Here is a 23,714-nt window from a genome sequence, read left to right as displayed (position 1 = left end):
GGAAGGCGAGATTTAAAAAATAAAATAAAATAAAATAAAAAGTAACGGACCTGGTTTGACACAGTCTTCGACCACGATTTATCGGGTTCGATTTAACCAACAGAAAACTAAAAAGTGACGGACCTGGCTTGACACAGGCTTCGACCACGATCTATCGGGTTCGATTTAACCAACAGAAAACTAAAAGGCAGCGGACCTGGCTTGATACAGGCTTCGACCACGATCTATCGGGTTTGATTTAACCAACAAAAAACTAAAAAGTGACGGACTTGGCTTGACACAGGCTTCGACCACGATCTATCGGGTTCGATTTAACCAATAGAAAACTAAAAAGTCACGGACCTAGTTTGACACAGGCTTCGACCACGATATATCAGGTTCGATTTAACCAACAGAAAACTAAAAGGCAACGAACCTGGCTTGACACAGGCTTAGACCACGATCTTTGATCGGGTTCGATTTAACCAACAGAAAACTAAAAGAAAACGGACCTGGCTTGACACAGGCTTCGACCACGATCTTTGATCGGGTTCGATTTAACCAATAGAAAACTAAAAGGCTTGCTTGAGCAAGAATGAACTGTCATGAAATTTTCTACCATAGGGCTTTGAGATTTCTTCAATGAAAATGCATGAAACGATGCATGAAATGTGAGTTTGACGCATGATAATAACATGAAAATTTTCTTGGATGCCAAAATAGAGTGAAATCACTTCCTTTCATAAAAACTTGGGATTGTTCAGATAGCCCGATCACCTTCGCTTTCTTTCGAAAATCCTTTTAACTGGATCGAGAGTACCCAAAACAAATGGGGCGACGACTTTGCCCCTGATAACTTTGTAATGTCATATTTGCCCCAATGTTCTAGAGAACAAAATGTCCGTAAGGCTTCCTGTGCCCTTATGTTTGATTTTGACTAACACATAACCTTGGAGACGTGAGTATAAAAGCTACCGTCCTTCGTATATAGAAAGAGACGAATGGAGACCAGACTTTATAAATGACAAGGGACACGCGTCTCAAAGATGTGGTTCAAATTTGTAGGCTATAATAGAGAATGGATACACAAAACTGTCTTTCAAGTATAATACTGAGATCAAAGTGAAATTTTTCGAAATACATCAGAAGTTATGCATAATATTTTCGAACATGATCTGAGTTGACTGGATTTAAAAATTCACTGCCATCCATGTTGGCCAGAACTAGTGCTCCTCCGGAGAAAGCCTTTTTCACCACAAATGGTCCTTCATAATTCGGGGTCCATTTGCCTCGACGATCTTTCTGTAATGGGAGAATTCTTTTTAGAACTAAATCTCCCTCTCTAAACCTTCTTGGGCGCACCTTCTTGTCATAGGCTTTCATCATTCTTCTTTGATAAAGTTGTCATCTGCATAATGTCGTCATCCTCTTTTCTTCTACAAAGTTTAACTGCTTATAACGCCTTTGAACCCACTCAGCCTCTTGTAACTTAGCTTCCATGATAACTCTCAATGATGGAATTTCTACTTCGACAGGGAGAACACCCTCCATACCATAAACTAATGAAAATGGCGTTGCCTCAATTGAAGTACGGACTGAGGTGCGGTAACCGTGTAAGGCAAACGGAAGCATTTCATGCCAGTCTCTATAAGTTACAGTCATCTTTTCAATTATTCTTTTTATGTTTTTGTTGGCGGCTTCCACTACACCATTCATCTTAGGTCAATAAGGGGTTGAGTTGAGATGCTTGATCTTAAACTGCTCACAGAGCTCACTCATCAATTTGTTGTTCAAATTCCTTGCATTATCGGAAATTATGGTTTCAGGAAGACCATAGCGACAAATAATTTCCTTCTTGATGAATTTGACTAAACTCCTTTTGTCACATCTCGGTAAGAAGCTGCTTCTACCCATTTAGTAAAATAATCTATGGCTACCAAAATGAATCGATGCCCATTTGATGCTTTAGGTTCGATAGGTCCTATCACATCCATGCCTCACATAGAGAAAGGCCAAGGAGCTGTCAAAGTATGAAAATGAGAAGCAGGAGCATGAGTCTTGTCCGAGTAAATTTGACATTTGTGACATTTTCTTGCATATTTAATACAATCTGTCTCTATAGTCATCCAGTAATAGCCAGCTCTTAAAATTTGTCTAGCCATCATGTGCTATTTGCATGAGTGCCACAAACTCCTTCATGAATTTCCTCCATAATCCTATTAGCCTCTCTTCCTTCGACGCACCTTAGGAGAACCATGTCATGGTTCCTCTTGTACAGTATCTCTCCATTTAAGAAAAACTTCATTGCCAACTTGCGAAGGGTGCGCTTATCATTTTCTGAAGCATTTGGTGGATATTCTTTACTCTTTATATATTGTTTGATGTCATGAAACCAGGGGTTACCGTCGGGTTCTTCCTCAATGCTCATACAAGAAGCTGGGACATCTCTCCTCCCAACTTTAATCGGACGGACATCCTCATTGAGTTTTAAATTGAACATCACCGCTAATGTGGCCAATGCATCTGCTACTTGATTATTTTCTCTTGGCAAATAATCAAATGAGATTTCATCAAATTCTTGTGACAATTCTGTTATGAGTTGTTTATAAGGCAACAACTTAACGTCTCTTGTTTCCCATTCTCCTCTTAGTTGATGAATTACTAGTATAGAATCCCCAAAAACTTTAAGTTTCTTAACCTTTATATCAACAGCAGCTTGGACGCCCATCGAGCATGCTTCATACTCGGTCATATTATGTGTGCAGTCAAAACATAATCTAGCGGTAAGAGGGTATAGTTCCCCTTTGGGTGATATCAAAATAGCCCCTATCTCATGACCTAACTCGTTAGAGGCACCATCAAACATCATGGTCCAAGTTTGCGGGTCTAAACTTTCCTCACTTGCGGTTATGGTGGAGATATACTCATCTGGAAAATCGAACTTCACCGGTACGTAGTCATTTATAAGTTGTTGAGCTAGGTAGTCGGCCCAAGCACTCCCCTTAATGGTCTTTTGAGTCACATAGACAATATCATATTCGGACAAGAGAACCTGCCACCTTGCAATTCGACCCGAGAGAGACGGCTTTTCAAAAATGTACTTTTTGAGGTCCATCTTTGAAATGAGCCATTTGGTATAATACAACATGTATTGTCTTAGACGTCGAGCAGCCCAAGCTAGAGCACAACAAGTTTTTTCTACTTGAGAGTATCTAGTCTCGCAATCGGTGAACTCCTTACTTAAATAATATATAGCCTGTTCTTTCCTGCCTGAATCATCATGCTGCCCCAGTACACATCCCATTGAGTTTTCAGTCACTGTGAGATACAAAATATGGGGTCGTCCTAGAGTTGGTGGCACAAGAATTGGAGGGTCTTGCAAATACTACTTAATCTTATCGAATACTGCTTGACAATCTTCACTCCATACCCCATCGTTGTTCTTGCGGAACAATTTAAAGATGGGTTCGCAAGTTGCTGTTAAGTGAGATATGAACCTTGTGATGTAGTTGAGTCGTCCTAGAAATCCTCTGACTTCTTTCTGCGTCTGTGGAGGTGGCATCTCTAAGATTGCTTTGACTTTATCCGGGTCAACTTTAATGCCTTCTTGGCTTACTACAAAACCCAGGAGTTTTCCAGTGGTTGTCCCAAATATGCATTTGTTGGGATTGAGTTTCAATTTGAACTTCCTCAATCGATCAAACAGCTTCCTTAAAATAGTTGTATCTCCTCGCCCTGTTTTGACTTGGCAATCATATCATTGACGTAAACTTCAATTTCTTTGTGCATCAAGTCATGAAAGAGAGTAACCATGGCACGCTGGTAGGTTGCGCCAGCATTTTTTAGCCCAAATGACATAACTTTGTAGCAGAAAGTTCCCCATAGCGTAATGAATGTGGTTTTTTCACGATCCTCAGGTGCCATTTTGATTTGATTGTATCCTAAGAACCCATCCATAAAGGAGAAGGTTGAGAATCCAGCAGTATTATAAACCAAAACATCGATATGAGGAAGCGGGAAGTTGTCTTTTGGACTTGCGCGATTCAAGTCTCTATAATCCACACACATTCTTACTTGTCCATTTTTCTTTGGTACAGGGATAATGTTCGCCACCCACTTAGGGTAATTAGATACTGTATGGAACCCTGCATCGATTTGCTTTCTTACTTCATCATTTATCTTGATCAACATATCTGGCCTCATTTTCCGTAACTTCTGTCAACCGGCTTGAACTCTGGGTTGATCGGCAATTTGTGCACTACGATGTCTGTATCTAAACCAGGCATATCCTGATAGGACCAAGCAAAAACATCAACATACTCATGAAGTAACTCTATCAACTTTTTGCGACTCATTGAAGACATATGAGTGCCTATTTTAATCTTTTTGGCTTCGGCTTGTGATCCCAAGTTAATTGTCTCAGTTAATTCTTCATGGGTCCCAACATCTTTTCTTCTTCTTCTAGCATTCTCAATAACTCAGCAGAGGGCTCGTCGTCTATTTCCTCATCAGATTCAATATTGTATATAGGTGTATCGAGCTCGTATTTCGAATCATTATCGCATTCAATCTCAGTATTACTGTTTAAGACATAATAAAGGAGAAAAGAAAAGAAACAGAAATAAATGAATAAATTGGCCCAGAGAATAGTACAGGAAAGAAACAAAGTGAATGAACTCAAACTTTATTGATATGGAAGAATTATAAACAAATAATAGGTTTGGATGGAATGTACAGGAAATAAAAATTAATTTAATTAATTAAGAAAATGAGGGGAAGGAAAAAAAATGGACAATTACTTTGATTTATTATTTACAAAAGATGGTAGCTCTATCACGCTCCAATTGCTCAGCTCAAAACCGTCTGGGCACGGGTAGATGATAAGTCTTGAATTTTAGGAAAAAGTGTTTACAAATTGTGCATGTTTAGTGTCTTCTGAAATTAAATACGTATGTTTCATGCATTGAATCCGGTATAAATGGGACATTTCTTAGGAAAGACTTGTACACTTGGTTTTGGATAAATAGATGGAATTATGAGGAAATATATGTTTTATAGGGGAAAAATTAAGGAGAAAGCAGCAATGTACCTTCTGCAGTTGACACAGAGGCTATCTTAAAGCTAGCAGCGATGCGTCTGGCGCATCGCCAACACTCCAGAAACTTCAGCAATGCGCCTGACGCATTCTCCACCTACAAATAAGGGCTTTTGTTGACCGGGCAGTTGGAAGAAATCTCAACCCATCCCTTCATCCGTGCAACCAAATGCTGTTAAGCCCCATTGTAGCTCCTCCACTCAAATACCCAAGATTTTCTCCACCAACTTGCAAGGTTTAGCTTATAAATACCAAATTCCATCCAGCTTCAAGGGGAGCTCACTTGACATTTAAAATTCCAGCTTGTTTCCTCTCTAGAATTTACGTTTCTAGAATTTGTTTTGTCTTTAATTTTGCTGAACATTTCTTGAATTATTTTTACTGCAATTCCTTTTTGTTATCATTTTCTTTAGATTTTGGTTCTCGATTTTAATTTAGCTATTGTAATTACTTCTTAAATTTACTATGATATTTTATTTCAATCCACTTCTTATTATTTATATTCTTCATGTTTTTATGAGTAGCTAATTTGCTTTTCCAACTCTCTTACGAATGACTTAGTTCCCATCATTTTAATTACATCTATCAGATAGCACGGCGTTTACGCTTAAATTGCTTATCTTGATTGAGTTAATTAATCCAGTTGATTTTACTTGCTGGCCACTTGTTTAAATCACAACAATTGAGTTTAATTCTGAAAAGGTTAGAGTCAACGGAGTTCATCAAGATAAAATGGGAAGTTACTTAGACATAAGAACTTAAACAAGATTCTAGACATAGGCTCTCTTACCCATTAAACGTAAGTTGGAGTTTTAATTACTTAGGATTCTTCTAGTATTTTACAGACATGTTTTAAATACTGGCCTAATCTTCTAAACAAACCAAAAGCAGTATGGAATAGGAGTTGAACCAGTTTGCAATTAGAGAGTAAATTTAGTGTGAGATTCTGATAGGTGTAATTCATTTCTCTTCAAATTAGTCAGTAGTATGAGGGTTGGTTTCAAAATTCTATTTTATTAAATTATAAAACGTGCATTTCAACCAATCAATTATCTTTATTCCCAAACTCGATTGCTCATTCCAACAATTTGCAAAATCAATTTTAAAAGAAAACTAGTCCCTGTGGAGACGAACTTGGAATATTTCCAGATTATTACTTGTGACAGTGTGCACTTGCACTCGTCCCTCTTGCTATTAAGCAGAGGCGCAATAGTAGACAAAATGTCCGACTTGCTCTCTTTCTTCTGTCACTGCTGCCACTACAGAGGTCTCATCGTACTCTTGATGGATTGTGTCGGCACTTCTGAAAGAGTGGCTGAGAGGTGGAACAGTCCTCCTAGGGTAATCACGCTCCTCATTCTCAAATCTTGAGAGGCATTTTGCCTTTTCCAGACTCCGCACTCTAATGATGTAGCCTCTACTTGGTTTATACCCCAACCCGAACTTCTTTGTATTCTTAGCCATCCTCAGCAGTTTGTCTAAGCTTCCATTGACTCCTTTAAAGGCGGTCTCTAAAAGTCGTGGCTTAGGTCTTCCAAACTTCCCATGTAATGTTGTAGCATTTGCAATCTCGAATGATTGGAATGAAGACTCAAAAGCTTCTTCTGCTGCTTCAACGTATGACATCGAAGCAAGCCTTGAGACTAGAATGTCTTCTTGTCCCGATATGATCACTAACTTTTGGTCAACCGCAAACTTAGTTTCTGATGTAAAGTGGATGGAACTGCTCCTGTCGAATGTATCCACGGTCGCCCCAGCAAGAAACTATAAGCTGATGTGATGTCCATAACCTGAAATGTTATGTCAAATGTGCAAGGACCTATCTGGATCGGGATCTCAATATCCCCAACAACAGCGCTGCGAGCTCCATCAAAAGCTCTTACTATCACAGTACTAGGTCTTATACGGGACATATCAACGGGTAACTTCTCTAGCGTGGATCTTGGCATTATGTTTAAAGAAGATCCACTGTCCACAAGGACTTTTGCTATTAGGAAGTTTTTACACTTAACTAAGATGTGGAGAGCTTTCGTATGTCATGTACCCTCTAGTGGTATTTCCTCGTCTGTAAAAGTGATTGAGCTAGATGCTGTTATATTCCCCACAACGTTGCTCAAATTATCCACTGTGATATCTTGTGAAACGAAAGCCTGCTTCAAGGCCTCCAACAGTGTATTCCGATGCACTTTAGAGGATAACAGTAAAGATAATATAGAGATCTTTGCGGGTGTCCGACCTAATTGTTCAATAACTTTGTATTCACTTTGCTTCACTAGCTTTAGAAACTCTTGAGTCTCTTCTTCGGACACGGGTTGTTTAGGATTTGCATCCTTTACAACAATTGCCTCCACCAGTTCATCATAAATATCATCTTTGAGTTTGGTCTTCCCTTTCTTATCTTCCTCTGCTTTTTCCTTCTTCTTCTCACTTGCTTTCTCTTTATTCTTTTCACTAGCGGGCTCATTCAGGCGCTTTAGCAAGATATCCGATGTATAACATCTCTCAGTTCATGTCAAACCTCCTACTCCGGTGATATTGTCAACTGGGAGTGAAGGAGATGATACCTCTTGCCCTACAGTTACCTTGCACTCATATCTCCAAGGCACTGCTTTGGAACTTTTATACTCGAAAGGAGTTGAGACCGTGATAGTGATTGGTTTCTGACTGTAGTTGGGTGCATCTGGCTTTTCACGGTAAAAGATGGTGAGAGGTTTTGGCTTAAGAGAATCACTTTAGCCCTCAACAACCAAGATATCTTCCACGACATTTGTCCCTTTCTCCAGGTGAGATTTTGTGACAGTAAGGACTTTTGAGTCTAACAACTATTGAACTCTCTTTTGAAAACGGTTGCATTGCTCTAGGGAGTGACCTTTTGCCCCAGCGTGGAACGGGCACGTCATACTTTCATCATACCCTTTATACTTGAGGTTTGGGCATAGGTACTCCACTGATACATATCCACTGCCCAAGAGAATTTCAAATAGTTCCTCCATAGGGGTTGTAATATCAGCAACCTTACTCTTCGACTCGACCCCTTGGCATTCGATTGCATTTATTTGGACATTCTGATGATTCGGCAGCGGATTCTTACTTACATCAAGCCCATTTTCTTTTTTAAAATTCAACCAACCTGCCTTGATCAAAGCTTGAACTCTGTATTTCAATGCAGTGCAGTTCTCTGTTGAATGCCCTATGGCTCCTGCATGATAGTCACAACGAGCATTTGCATCATACCATCTTGGGTATGGAGGCTGGATCAGATCTACAGGTACAGATGCCAGCTGATTATTTTGAAATAACTGAGGCAGAAGCTCAGTATAAGTCATGGGGATTGGGTCAAACTGGGTATGTTTACGTGCCCCTCTATTAGTCTGTTACCCTTGAGTATAGAATATATTATGCTGCTGACCCCTAGGTTGGAAATTTTGACTGGCTGGGGGTTGAAAATTTTGAGAGGCATAAGGGGAGTAATGTGAAGTTGCATTATTCACAAACGGTTGATTATACCCGTATGGCGTTGGGTAATAATATGGAGTGTATCGCGGTGTCTGACCGTACGGTTGTTGTTTCCAAGAGTGTCGTTCTGCTCCCACCATTTGCACCTCACCTTCCTTCTTCTTGGAATGACTTGCCTTCTTTGCGGCTAATGGCTCCTCGGCAGTACTGGTTATTCGCCCGTGTTTAACCCCGTATTCGATCCTTTCTTCTATGGTCATAATATCAGAGAAATTTGTGGAAGTGATTCCTATCATCCGATCATAGAAATGATGTTTTAGGGTATTGATGAACATGACAGATAGCTCTTTATCTGTTAAAGGAGGTTGGACTTGAGTTGTTGTGTCCCTCCACCTTTGAGCATACTCTTTAAAGCTTTTTGTACTCTTGTTCTCCATCCTCTGTAAATTTAAGCGATCTGGAGCCATGTCTATGTTATGCTTATATTGTTTTAGGAAGGAGTCGGCCAGATTCTTCCACGAGCCAACATGAGAGCTATCTAACTGCATGTACCAACGAGAGGCTGGATCAGATAAACTATCTTGAAAGTAGTGTATCAACAATTTGTCATTTTGGACGTACGCTGCCATCTTCCTACAGTACATTATAAGATGATTCTTAGGACAAGAAGAACCATCGTACTTCTCAAACTCTGGCACCTTAAATTTTGGAGGGATGACTAATCCAGACACCAAGCACAATTGTGAGGCATCAATGTTGCCAAAAACGTCTGTCCCCTCATTGATCTTAATCTTTCCTCCAGAACTTCGAACTTCTCGTTACTGGGGGCACTTTGTCCAACTGGGTCTGTCTTGGCTGGGAGACCACCTAGATTAAGGACTGTAGGGGGTGACATCATTTGCTCGGGCTCTCGAAAATGATGTTGGCTGGGATTTGTTGAGCTCCCGTAACAAAGGGATGCGGATACTGACCAACCGGGACGTCATACAGAGAGGGTTGTACGTTGTATATTGTGGCATGAAACCCTCTGCCACTGGCCTAAGAGGTGGACCGTACCCAGGTGGATAAGGCGGGGTTTCTTGCGGCTCATGGACAGGGTTGCTAGATGTAGCAGGATCCGCAGCCGCTTTGCCTTTTTCCAACGCAAGGAGGATGGCATCTAACTTTTCGCACAACTCCTCAATATCTTTCCTTGTTTTCTCCTGCTCGGCTTTTTGATCTTCCATCATTAATCTTGCCCTGTGTCTGGTACGATAAGTGCGATGTGGTGCCAGTGAGCGAGCTATCTTGAACAATCCCTTTTTGTTTTTTAGAAAAATAAAAGACAAAAAGAAAGAGAAAGAAAACCATAAATAAATAAGTTCGTGACTTTATTATAAATTGGATGAATAAATAAATTAAGATTACAAAAAAACAACAATTATGCCAAATTTGAACCGCAATGCTTAAATCATGAAATTGAAAGTACATTAAAGCAGAGTATCAATAAAACTGTCCCCAATGCTCTAGATCTCGCCGAAGTTTGCCCAAGAACTTGAATGTGCTTTTGCCATTCGGTTGTGTAAGAGCAATGGCAGACGTGAGAGCTCGTGCCTCCTCAGCTAAACCATCTGCCCTATGGGCTGCCTGTCTGACTTGGGTGAGCACATGTTCTGAATTATGGCGCAACAATGTGTTATCGCGTCTCACATGATCTAATTCATACCCCACTTGGTTGTATTGTTCCTTGATACGGGCATAATCATGCATTAAACCATTAGCAGCATTCTGGGTTTTGTCGAGATGGCTTGAAAGCACCTGAACAGTTTCCTTTAATCTTTGTTTTTCTTGAGCGTACTGAGCTAACCGTACTTCTTTCTCCTCCAGCACAATGGCTTTTTGACGAAGGGACATGATTTCTGTTTGTAGAGAAGACATTTGTTGTGATATTTGATTGTCTCGTGCCCTCAAGGCTGCTTGTGAGCTCTCTTCGTACTTTCTTCTGTTAGGGTCGTGAATCTCTACTTCTAGCGATCTGTTTTCTTTCCCTTGGTAACCGACCTCCCTTCTTGCCTGCTTTAATTCCAGCTCAATGCTTCGAGGTAGATTTTGATTGAACCCTAGTTGTAGTCTTTCTTTAGCTGATGTAGGGTTCCCTTCTCGCAGCTCGTATTCTATCCTGCGAATCTTCCGCTAAGTGGATTGATTTGGGCTCATTTCAGAAAGAATTCTCCTAGTGGGAACCTCTAGCTTTCCTTTGCCCTTGTCAGTTGGTAGGAGAACCATAGTTTTTCCTCTACTCGAATGCCACTGTTCATATCCTTCAAATATATTATCGTGGTAATTGCCACTTTGGATTCTGGCAATCGTCTTCCATGCCTTTACGACCTCTTGAATTTTGTTTTTGCAAAACCCAACATCATAGGCAAATTCAGAGTTTCTTAAGTCATGTGTAGCTGGGATAAACTGACGTACCCATATCTGGCGCAGTACCATTAATGGGGCATAAGATACACATCCCCATGGACCCAATAACGGTAGCTGTGAAATTTACCACATCTATACATCATAGGTTTGGTTGACATCCATTGGGCCCTCCACTCCACGTCTTCTGACCTTAGTCCTACGAAGAAAATGCTCCACTCTTCTTTCCCTGGGTGAATTTGACTACAATCTGTTTGGTTGAATTCAAGGATGGGATTTTGTAATCTACTCCACGATCTTGAAAATTTGACCTGAGGACTCTTGAACTCTGGTGGACAATTTATATGGCTGAGGATCCAAATGTATAGCAGCTGAGCACAGCCTATAAATTTCCCTACTCCTCGAGACCTGCAAAAATTTAGTGCTCGGAAAGTTTCTGCAAGGATGGGTATTACGAGATTAACCCCCATCTCTACCTTGACAAATAGCTTGACCACCCGCTCTTCAACGTACCCACTAACTTTAGGAAATAAAACCAAGTTGAATAAGCACAGAGCTAATAGCGATAGCTCCCTTTCTTCATTAATGAACCTCTGCTGAAGACTCAGGATATATTCTATCGGCAAGCATGTGTTTTCTCCCTTCCTTTTCACATGTTTTTCTATCTCACCAGCATATATCTTCCCTACAAGCAGCGATATTGCCCTTTTCAACGTAAACCCACCATCATAGGAATAAACCTCAATTTTCTCTTGCAGTGGTATTTGTAAGAGGGTGTGGTATTCCTCGATAGTTGGGGTTATATCCATTGAGCTAAAAGTAAAGCATCTATAGGTCGAATCCCAATGTCGAACTAATGCTCTCAACACTGAGAAGTTTACTCGCACGTACAGGAGCTGTGCTATGTGGCCATATATTTTTTATGAACTGGGTCTTTCTATCTGGTCTTAAACCTTCTCATAAACGTTTCAAGATATCCAACTGATTTTCTGGAAACGTTACATTTTGAAATGGCATGATTACATTCTGTGATAATGCGTCACCATGAGTATGTCGCATGTTCTCTGACCATTGACGGACAATTTCTTGGTCTTACTCTCTCCACTCTTGGGTAGGAGCCTTACTGGAACTCATGCTTTAATTTATTGTCAATGTTAATGATTTAAGACTTAGGTCAATTTTGGTAAAATTGGCAGAAAATAAATTTAAAGGGAAAGTTGCGAAACTCTTTTTTTTTATTGTTGTAAAAAAAATGATTATTAAGTGAGAGAATGCATGAGACTTTTTTAAACAAATCATTTTATCAACACCAACGAAAACAAACAAATAAATAAATAGCAGAAATCTGATGCTAAAATGAGTGTAAAATTAATGCCTACACAACCTAGAGGGAAGCGGCCCCCAAATCTTCCATACGCTTGCGTGGTATGGTCAACTTGAGTGGAGAATTTCATGTGCCTGCACGGGAATCGAAATTCTACGAAGGTCACACTACTCAGTCTCCGACCTAATCTTAAAGGTAAAGCCCGGGTAGGAGGCTTGTGTATTTGTGCGAGATGCATATGATGCCAAACAAAATTAATAATACAAAAAAAAACAACAAAGCGAACAACAATGTCATTGCGACGCGGAGCGGCCGACGTCATCCCCTGACAGGTCTCTTTCGAGATTAGGGTTTAGAGTCGCCACCAATCATCTACGAGGTGTGATTGGTCACCTATTTCAAAAAATTGGTCTACGAAAACAGAATTTTGGTTCGGGAGTTGGTTGGGCGTAGGGAAGGTGTTAGCACCCTACGACACCCATTCGAAAACGGTACCATATTTTGTCAAAAATTATCCTATTATACTTTGGTCCAAAAAGAAAAATACTTTTGTGTTTGATTTTAAATGTCCCAAATTTATTGGTTCATATTTTACGATAAAATATGAACCAACAAGCATGAGTGGCGCAAAGACGATTAGAAAAACAAATTATCACCTCGAGAATATTGGAAAGATCCAATTTCTGTCATTGGGATTTTCGAAATAATTATTTAGTAGAAAAGAAAAAATTAATAAATAAAAAATAATGGCCCATCAAGACTTGAACTTGTGACATGAGAGTCTATATACAAACTTCTTACCAATGTGTCAACATCCTAAGATTTCACTTAATATTTTATATAAGTGTTTTAAGATTTGAAATCTTATAAAAATGAAAGTTTTTTTTTACATTAAAAAAACATTTTATCTAAACTAGCTGTTTGGTAAAATAATGATATAAAAAACAACATTAATTTAGACAAGTAAAGACCCAAACCTGAGACATACAAATCTTTATTTAAAAAAAATTGTTTAAAAAAAATAAATAAAACTAAAACCAAAAATAATAATAATAATAAGAATAATAATAAGAATAATAATAATAATAATAATAAAATAAATTTATTTTGTTTTAGATTTGAAATTCCTCTAACAAACTTCCTTAAAACTAAAAAAAAACATTTAAAACAAACTTGTTTTAAAGAAAAAAAATATCATATTTAAAACAAACTTGTTTTTTTTAAAAAAATCAAATCAGAGGGAAAACAAACTTAGGGGAAAAATAATCAAATCATATTTAAAACAAATTTATTTTAAAAATAATCAAATCATATTTAAAACAAATTTATTTTAAAAATAATCAAATCATATTTAAAACAAATTTATTTTAAAAATAATCAAATCATATTTAAAACAAACTTATTTTAAAAATAATCAAATCATATTTAAAACAAACTTATTTTAAAAATAATCAAATGATATTTAAACAAATTTATTTTAATATATATATATATAACAAATTTAAAACAAACTTATTTAAAACAAATTAAAAAAATCAAATCATTTCTAAAACAACTTTTTTCTATACCACGTACTGCACTGAGGAAATCCTTGGTGTGGCCGCGGGTCTGAAACCGTGAAGGAGCACTCGAGGTCGGAGTTAGGTGGTCGGTGATCCGTGCGTCGGTTGTAGAAATTATCCTTGTCTGTCGTGATTATAGAGCTTTGCGTCGGACTACTGTGGTGCAGGTTGTTTGAACTTGTGATCACCGGGGGACGTGTGCAGTCTGTGTATCGTCGGGGTCGCCGGTCTGGGTGAAGAAAGAAGATAAGGTGATGGTAGAGAGAAAGAAGGAAGTGAATTTTTCTTTGTTTTCTGGTGTTCTGTCTTTCCTCTCCTCCCCACTACATCCTTAAATACACCTAAAAATAACGATAAAAAAGAAAAAGGGGCAAGAGAAGAGAGAAAAAGAGGGAGGAGAAGAAAGGGATCAGGGGATACATGTATGAACGAAAAAATCAAAGGGGAGAAAAAAACTGTTTTTTTTTTAAATCTTAAAATCAATTTAAAAAAACCAATTATTTTCAAATAAAATCTAATTTTAAAACTTGATTTGATTTAGTTAAAACTTTACATTAAATTTTATAATAAAGTAAATTATGTTATTTTAAACTAAATAAATAATTAAAAAATCAGTAATAAAAAATTTTTAAAAAACGAAAGCGAGCCGGACCAAATACGGTGTCTACACACGCCACTCCCCTTGCTCAACTGTCTTCTCCGACAACAAGCAACAACTCTATGAGGACCTTCCCACTACGACCCACATGCGGCGACCTCTGACATATGCAGTGGGGTATCTTCTAACATCAATAACAGTCGACGGTGAAGCCACTTGGAACAGCGGCTAACGACGAGACCACCTAGAACGTGGTTGACGACGAGATCAGCGACCAGCAACGACCTGATCCGGCTACCCACAAACAAATCCGGCAACCAGCGGCGACCCACAAACAGATTCAGTGATCCAACAACAATGCCGCTCCCTTTTCAGACAACAGCATTCTCTACAAAGATCCGATGACCAGCTTCGTGCACCAGTGGCCATGGTGGGGGTGGTGCGTGTGTTTCACGAGGAAGCAACAGCGACCTATTCATTGGTTGTCTTCCACTAGAAAACATCAAGCAATCTATCGGGAAAAAATAAGTCTGCATGCGAGGGATCTTCTTCTACGCAATCGTGTGAGGGGATTTTTTGCGATTTGATATTTTTAAATAAATAGGAAAGAAGCAATAGTGTATATTGAGAGGGATTTTAGGGATTCGAGGTGTTAAAAAAAATGGGAAATTGGGGCTCCATAATTTTAGGTATTTGATTTTGTGATTTTATGTTTATTTTTTTTTATTAAATATATATTATAAATGACCAATTGGTAATTTTCTTATGGTGTTTCAAAAAAAAGAATTCTTATGGGCTCCATCCATAAAAGGTAGGGGTGTACGTACACGAGTTGGGTTGGGTCGGTTAAAGGAGGATATATGGCCCAACCCAAAATTTTGGGTTCACTGTTTTGGTTACCCGAATGAACCCGAGGCTTAACTCAACCCAACCCAACCCTCCAATTTTCAGTTCATTTTGGGTTGGGTCTTCGGATTTCAATTTTTGAAGATTTGTGAATAAAAGAGAAAAGTCACGGATACATATTTGAATCTAAACGTGGAGTAGAGACACCGCCAATGAGATATATTGAGTGAAGACTGTTGGGTGTGTTACCCTAGACTCGTAGTTTGTATTTATGTAAAAACAAATTTATATTCAATAAAGTTTTATTCAATCAATTTGTTGTTGAATTCATAGCATTGCATTGAATCCAATAAACTAAACATCCAAAGTTATTATAATGTAACCGGGACAGTATATATACTAGGTATATATTTGATATATCCTCGATATACAAGTAGATAATGTCCCAGGAATAATCTAAAGGGTCTATAGTATATGGATAAGGCTGAGTACCTTGTCCTGACAACACTATGGATAAGACTCATTTTGTAAATGTTACAGACGACCCGATCCAGGTCGTTCGTGTGGAGACATGCGAGTGGGGGTATCATTTGCAATGAGTTTGTATAAGATCGGACCACGAAATAGCTGATCTTTAGATGTAACGTCGTTGACTAACAGATTGCTATTTCATAGGATGACCAAGCAACTAATTCTCAATCCTGAGTGAGTTATGGACTCCTGCCCATGAGGGCTCGTCCTTTAATCTGTATGGGTGAGAGTGGCCTGAGTCGCTGACTCAATATTCCTACCATTTTGGGGACGAGACCGAGTGGGGAGCTGGGAACATAACTTCACGAGATGGAACTCACTCTTCCCTGACTTTCGAAGAGTAGATGAGTGTTTTCTTAAATGTTGACTCCAAGACTTGAACAAGGGGTCCCACCCTCTCACTGATCGGATAGGGACTTTCGATTAGTGGTTGGACCATAACCGGGTTGTTCATTAGAGAAGCAGTGGTATTTAAGGAGTAAGATGTAACTCAGGGGTAAAACGGTAATTTGAGCCAGCTTGAGTTACGAGCACTCGTGAAAGATTGACTTGCCATTAATGGTCGATATCCGTGGACACAAAAATATTTTAGAGTGAGAAGAGTGCAACTGCAGGTTTTTAGTGGAGTAATCCGTAGTTAACGTATGTTGATTCATGTGGTTAATGAGTTCAACCAATTAATCTCGTAACGTTGGAGCATCTGATCTATAGGTTCATTAGGTCTCCTTGCTAGCTCGTAAAGGGTAATTAAGAACATTAAGTCTTGGAAGAATTTTGAATTGTTCAAATTTTATTAAAGAGAATTTGAGTTAATTGTATATGACACAATTTAATATAATGTATGATGATACATTATAAAACTATATATTATGAGAGAATACTATGAATTAGATTTATATTAAAACTATAGGTTTGTTTTAGAAGAATATTACAACTATAGTTTAAAGTTTAATGTGAATTAGATTCATATTAAAAATATTATAGGTTAAAGTTTAATGTGAATTAGATTCATATTAAATGCCCTAGGTTATCATAGATATGTATATTTTAATGTGATTCAAATATTAATTTATTTAAATGTGATTTAATTAAATTAAAATAGGTTTTAATTTAATTTATTTATTAAATTAAATATAATTAAATATATATATATATATATATATATATATATATATATATAATATTTGTTAATTATGGTAATACCATAATTAACAGCCACCACTCCCCACCAAAATTGCTGGGAAATGGTGAGGTGGAGAATCTCTCTTCAATCATGGCTTCAAAACATAGAGATTTCTCTAGGTTTTGGGTTTTGGGTTGCTAAAGGTTATGGTGTTTTTCCTGTAAAACTGCTTCTTTCTCTCACAATAGTATTCCAATTTCCCTTTTGTTTTCTTGCCAAGAAGGATCCCACAATCCATTCTTGATCCAAAAAGAATAGCAAGGTAACTTTGTGGTAGTGTCTAACTTCGGTTGCGAAGAATTGTTCGTGTCGTCACAACGTTCGTGCTTGAGAAGAGAATCCGCCAACGGTCTTCAAATGTGAGTTTTTTTTCTCTTCCCCAAGAGGCTTAACCTCATTTTAAATAGAAATGTTCTGTTTTTTAAAAATCGATATTGTTTCATTTTCTAATCGGAGTTGAATCACAACCGATAAATTACTTCCGCTGAGGGTTCGATCCCTTCAAAGACACCAACGGTGAAGCAGATTTAAAGTAGAGACATCGAAGATGAGGCAGATGTAGAGTGGATACCTTAAATGAGGAAGCTCTGAAGTGGAAAATGCTTACAGTATGGCAAATTTGAAGTTGAAACACCCAGATGAGATAGATCTGGAGACGTGACTGGAACATCGATGCAGACACTAGGATGGAAGAGATGAGACAAATGACGTTGACAGTGAGTTAGGAGTAGAAATGTAATGTGACGAAGAGATGAAGAAAGTTGCTGAAGATGGAACTGGAGAAAAAGAGACAGATAGAAGAGGAGAGGGAGGGTGGGGGATGCGAAGAAACCCTAAAAAAAATCAGAAGGAGAGAAAGGAAGGAGAGAAATGGGAGGGAGGAGAGAGGGGTGAAGGAGGGCTCACGGTACCATGAAGGTAAGGATGATTTGAAAACCATAAACATAATATATATATATATATATATACTTACATATATATATTTTTTAAATTATTGTGTAAATGTTGGTTCGGTTCAATTGAACTGAGAAAAAATTTTACTCACTCGTGAACCGAACCTAATTTTCGGGTCTGCCATAAATCAACCCTTACGGTTTGAGTTGGATTCTTCGGGTTGTCGATTTTTTTTAAAACCCCTAATAAAAGGGCCAATATTTAGACAATATTGTAAATTCTTAATAATTAAGCCAATTTTGTTATTTGAATTACTAACTAGACTAGTTGTGTACTTTACCTTTATAATCCATTCGTTTTAGGTTTGGGACGAGGAAGGGAGGGAGAGAGAGCTCCCATCTCTCCTTCGTTTCCTCTTGGCTGGTAAAGGTCGTTGGATGTTGGTAGCAATGGTGGTAAAGACCGACGAGGAATGAGACAGTAGGGGATGGCCAATGGTCAACTTCACAGAGGAAGGGGAGGAAAAAAAGTGAAAGAGAGGAGATAATGTTGAAAAAGAAAAAAGATAAGTTCAATCATCAACAAAATTTATTAAATTAATATACTCGACCAAATCAATAAAACACAATAAACATAATATTAGTCAACCAATGGTCAAAGCAACTCAAATACCATTTAGAACTATTTCTCCAACAAATGTCCATTTTGAAACTTCAAGAACTAAAGAGTTACCTACTACAAACTTCAAGATCATTCAAGATCAAAAGTGTCCATTTTGAAACTTCTCAAAACCTAACCGTCGCATTTCTAAACTAATATTCCACTTAATCTCACTCTTATACTGAGGTCTTCCTCCACCAGCAAGTTTTTTACAATAATCTCTTCTTCTTTTTTTTTTGTTCAATAAGACTCCTTTTGTTTCCATCCATTATTACCTAAAAATAATAGGTAATAATCAAGTTATTATTGACTAGACGAAAACAAGAAACGGTTCTTTTCCTTATAATATATTATGTTTTACAAATTTAATTTTGATACAAATAAAATAAATTTATTACATAAAATAATATATTTAACAAAAAAAATTCCTTTTTATTTTATAATTCTGCTTAAAGTTTCAAATTCAATACTTAAAAACATTCCAAGGATAAAAATGTTTTACATAATTTCCACTCTTTGGATCACAAAATCCAAAAACAAGTCGAAAAATGTGATCCAAAAACAAGTCGAAAATTAAATCCATTTAATTCTTCCTCATTGGTCCTACAAAACCATGTTCGAATACAGAAACTAAAATCCTGATTTCATACAACTGCAGGAGTCTATACAAAGTTTCAATCTCATAACAATTTACAATCTTATTGGATTAGCATTAAATCATTTCATCTCGTCCAAAATATTCTGAATCTGAGATGCCAAATGGGAATGGTGTCCATAACACAAACTTGCTAAATAGGCCCCATAGAATAAGCAATGCATTCCAAGCTCAAAGATCCATTGCCTCTCTTCGTTAGAATGCACCTGAGTTTCACACTGACAAATAATATCTTTAGTTTTCCGACACGCACCTGAGCGATTGATGCTCGAATGCGATGGGGTCGTCTTAGGCCAGCTGAAATCAAAAGGGTCTGTGAAAGCCTTCAAATATGGGCAACCATGAGTCAGAAAGCTCCAACATCTTTGAGAAATATTAGCAATGCAACTAAAAGTACCGATTGAGATGCCGTGAAAATCGACATCTCGACCGTGAATTCGACTAGAATTGAAGCTATTGACCCATGTGCATTTAGAACACATTCTTTTATCCATAGGGAAACTCCACTTTGAAATGTCAGCAGCCCAAAATGAGCTGCTTCTACAAAGAATAAGCATAGACTCTCCAGCAACAACCCAACAATTAGCAGCAGACGCAATCAAAGATGGTTCAGAAAGAAAAAGATGGTGAGTAGCACCTGCAAGGAACAAGGAGTATGCTGCACTTGTTCTGCTCATGGTCGATGCATTACGTAGATTTTCATCGTCATCGTCTATTTTGGAATCTAAAGCCAATAAATCACTCGATCGCACTTTATAAGCCGAGGCCAGAGCAGTGTATGCATTCAGTGACAAGTAGTGCAAAGGATGCAGCCTCAAATTAAGCAGCGGTTTTCCTTCCTCATATTTTGCTTGATCTTCACTGAAACCTGAAGTAAGCACGTTTTCCAGCTTCTCGCAACAAGATTCAGGAGAACCAATGGAAAGGTAATCCGAAATTGCATCATCGACATAATCAGTTATTCTTCTCACTGCATTGTCGTCATAGAAGTTGCTAATGGAAGTTGAATCAAACAAACTAACTTTAAAGGCAGAAATTTCCTGAAGAAATTTAAAATGAACATCACTTTTACTTTTTCCTTAACAAGAGTAAAAATAAGGGAGAGTTAGTCATTAAAGTCTTACTTGCAAAGCAAGGTCCACATAAGTTTGGGGCTTCATACTACATCGCTGGCAACAGCAGGAAAATTGATACCTTGACCACAACTCTGACTGTCTCATCGCCTAAGATAAAATCAACAAGATTTCTCATCTATTGCATGTCATCTCATCATAGTTTCTCATCTAAAATTTTCCTAAAATTTTTCCTTTTGGTAATGGGGTATTTAATGACACCACTAATTTTTTGAGAAGCTTTCGCAAATCACACCCCATGCTAGATACTCCCAAAGACAATGAGAAGTTTAAATTATTAGGACTCCGTTCGATAACAATTTCGTTTTTAGTTTTCTTCTTTAAGAAAATATGCTTTCTTCTTCTCTTTTTTTTTTTTTTTCTGGGTATGTTTTTCACTTTTTCTATAAACAAAATTTAATCCTAGCCAAATTTTAGTTTAGGGAAACTACTTTTTTTTTTTTCAAATTTTGGCTTAGGCTTAGTTTATGAAAACTTCTTAAAAAAAAATAAATAACAAAACAAATAGAAATAAATACATAGGTGGAAATGGTTTTCGTGAACCTAATTTTAAGAAACAGAAACTCAAAACAAAATGGTTATGAGAAGGAGCCTAAGTTTTCACTCAATGATCTATGTAGACATCCAAACGTCCAGCCCCTCCAAACAACAATATTCAACAAGCCTAAGTTCAGAAATTTCCCTCTTAAATTTGATTACCGTGGGCAAAACTTCTAAGCACATAAAATCAGGAACAGGAAACGGGAACGTATGCAAACGCAAAAACAAAGGACTGAGAAATCTTGAGAATGTATAATACCTTAGGTTGCAACAAGTCACAGTATGCAATTGTGACTGCCTCACCTTTCCTTATTCTCTTTATACTCCTAACCACGACTCTTGGACCAGAACCCTGAAAATCTTCATCAGAATCAAATAAATATACAACAAGAGACAACATCTAATGCATGTAATTGAATGCAAACTGAAGAAACACACCTTTTGTTATGAAATCCGACGGATTGCTATGAACAGTACCAATCTGGCAAAGATATTCATGCAAAATCTCTCAGGAGACAAGGATAAAAATGCTCATAAACACAAAACTACTCGTAGTTCAAACGATTACTTGATTACAACTTCCTCCACCAGTCTCGGGGCCAGTGCAGCTGGGAGCAATCCGCAGCCTCGAATCGACAGAATCCGAATTAGTTTCGGATTCAAGTAGAAATCTGTAACAAGCGTTGGGAGAGCAACTGTGATTGATCCAGCAGAAGGAAGGATCGTACACAGCGATTCCGATGGTGCGGCCGTTGGAATTCTGAACATCGACGGCGTTGGTCAAGACGAGGCAGAGGAGGGCCTCCTCCAAGGCGTTGTTCTCATGGCATCCATCGGCAGAGCCCGTCCTTCTGGAAGCGGCCATGGCCTCGGCGCCGTTCCGAATTCGAATTCTCAGTAAACCCTCGTCGTCGCCGTCGTCGTCGTCTTGGGGCAGCATCAGTTTCTCGCGATTGGTGAGAAGGCCGAAGATGCGCTCGGGAGGATCGGAGTGCCAAACAGAGGGATTAGAGAGGGCGAGGCGGAGGAGGCGGAAGGAGGCGCGGAGGTCGGCGGCGCCGGAAGCGATGGAATCGGAATGGGAATGGGAGCATTTGGCGGAGCAGTGGCGGAGGGAATCGGAGATTGGGGAGAAGCAGGAGGAGCAGTGAGTGAGGAGGAAGGAAGGGTGGAGAGCTGAGGTAACGGGCGGCAATGGCGGAGTAATATCTTCCCCCATTTCAATGTCTTCTGTTGCCCTCATTTCCATCTCTATTTCTGCCCTCTGTCAAGGGATTTTGTTTCGGAGGAAGGGACAGAGGAGAAAAGAAAAATAGTATCAAATTATTAAATTTTGCAGTATCCTTAAAATTTGCCAACTCAACATTACCACTTCGCTATTTTCGCTATTTTAAGGGTGATTTTACTTTATTGCGGATTTTTCTTTCAAATAATGTTTTTATTTAAACTCATTTTTAAAATAATACTGCATTAAATAAAATTAAAAAAAAAATTGCATATTTTGAAACTTATTCTAAAAATAATGTTTTTGAAATTAGTCATTTACTTGGTCTGTCTCTGGAAGAGACGACCATTCCATTTTTAGATGTTTGTCGTCGTCTCAGACGACCATGTGTTTAACCCCACCTCCCAATCCTTTTTTTAAGGGACGACTTGATATTTAAAAAAAAACTAAATATTATTATATATTATATATTAAAAAGTAGATTCTATTTAAGTGAATCAATTAGTGGTGTGGTGGATAATAATAACAATAATAATAATAATAACTAAAAAGTTGATTAATAATAAAAGAAAACAAGAACTTATCTTTACTGAGTCTCCAACCGCTAGACCGTTGCTTTGAAAGTTGAACGCCACACAATCAACCATGGCACCACTAGTTAATTCACTGAAGTGAAATCTACTTTTTTATTTCTAATATATAATAATAGTTAGTTTTTTTTTCAAATATCTTATTCGTCCCTTGAAGAAAGGACAGGAGGTGCGGTCCAACACATGATCATCTCTTCATATCTTGATTTAAAAAAAAAAAAAACAGATTTGGCGACGTCTAAGAGATGACCAAGTGGGGGACTAATTTCAAAAACATTATTTTCGGAATAAATTTCAAAATATGCATTTTTCTTTAATTTTATTTAATGCAGCATTATTTTTAAAATAAGTTTAAATAAAAGTATTATTTTAAAAAAATATCCTGTTTCAAAACCATTTCTTAAAGGTCGTAGGCCAAATTGTGACTTTTTTTTAACTTAAGACCAGATAAAAATTTAACCTCAAATTCAACCAAAAGTGTATTTACCTTTCAAATTTCAACGCCCGAGAAACACCAATGTATCAACTACTCTCCACGAGGGAATTTGCGTACTTTACCTCTTTAACACCTAAAGAGTGGGGGCCACTTTAAATTATCATATTAAGGTAACTTGAAGTGAGGCCAATCAAGCGACGTGGGTCAAGCTGTCAAACTGATAGATCAAGTCAAGTTGACCAGACTCGATTTAGTCGTTCCACCTAATCCAACCATAGGAGACTCCCTCTATAAATAAGAGGAGAGATCTAGGGCACAAGTTACGTCGTGCCCAATCCTACTTTTCGCTACTCTCAACTGAACTCTTTGTTTGACTTGAGCATAAAGATGTGTTGGGTTTTGCACCATACCAATGTGCATATTTCTTATGCGTGCACGTGTTCATTGGAGCTTGGATGCAAATACTATATCAAACACTAAATATAAATATATCATCGATATAATTGATATACCTAATATGAAGCATATTAGCCACGATAATGATTTGTTTCTTATCAATATATCAAGTATATTAATGATATATTTTATTTTGATATATTAATGA

At 37.8% G+C, this 23,714-nt stretch overlaps 1 protein-coding gene and 1 pseudogene across 2 annotated transcripts; both read right to left on the bottom strand.

Moving 5' to 3' along the window:
• Positions 1 to 1,128: 1,128 nt before the first annotated feature.
• On the bottom strand, positions 1,129 to 9,756 carry LOC111020005 (uncharacterized; annotated as a pseudogene).
• Positions 9,757 to 19,153: 9,397 nt separating this feature from the next.
• Positions 19,154 to 22,167, bottom strand: LOC111019992 (SET domain-containing protein). Of its 2 annotated transcripts, XM_088119313.1 has the most exons (6): positions 21,428 to 22,167; positions 21,298 to 21,340; positions 21,119 to 21,219; positions 20,311 to 20,409; positions 19,824 to 20,226; positions 19,347 to 19,509 (listed from the first exon to the last, which is right to left on the bottom strand). In XM_088119313.1, the coding sequence occupies exons 1-6, from the start codon at positions 22,106 to 22,108 to the stop codon at positions 19,490 to 19,492; spliced, it is 1,347 nt and encodes a 448-aa protein (XP_087975439.1). In that variant the 5' UTR covers positions 22,109 to 22,167; the 3' UTR covers positions 19,347 to 19,489. The 2 variants fall into 2 exon arrangements, with proteins under 2 accessions (XP_087975438.1, XP_087975439.1); XM_088119312.1 differs by having other exon boundaries at positions 19,154 to 20,226; positions 21,428 to 22,162.
• Positions 22,168 to 23,714: the final 1,547 nt, after the last annotated feature.

The sequence above is a fragment of the Momordica charantia genome (genome assembly GCF_013281855.1).
Source record: "Momordica charantia cultivar OHB3-1 chromosome 11 unlocalized genomic scaffold, Mcharantia_2.0 BLBB01000011.1, whole genome shotgun sequence".
Taxonomy (NCBI): Eukaryota; Viridiplantae; Streptophyta; class Magnoliopsida; order Cucurbitales; family Cucurbitaceae; genus Momordica; species Momordica charantia.
The sequence above is the reverse complement of the archived record's forward strand: the minus strand, read 5'-3'. Positions and strand labels throughout refer to the sequence as shown.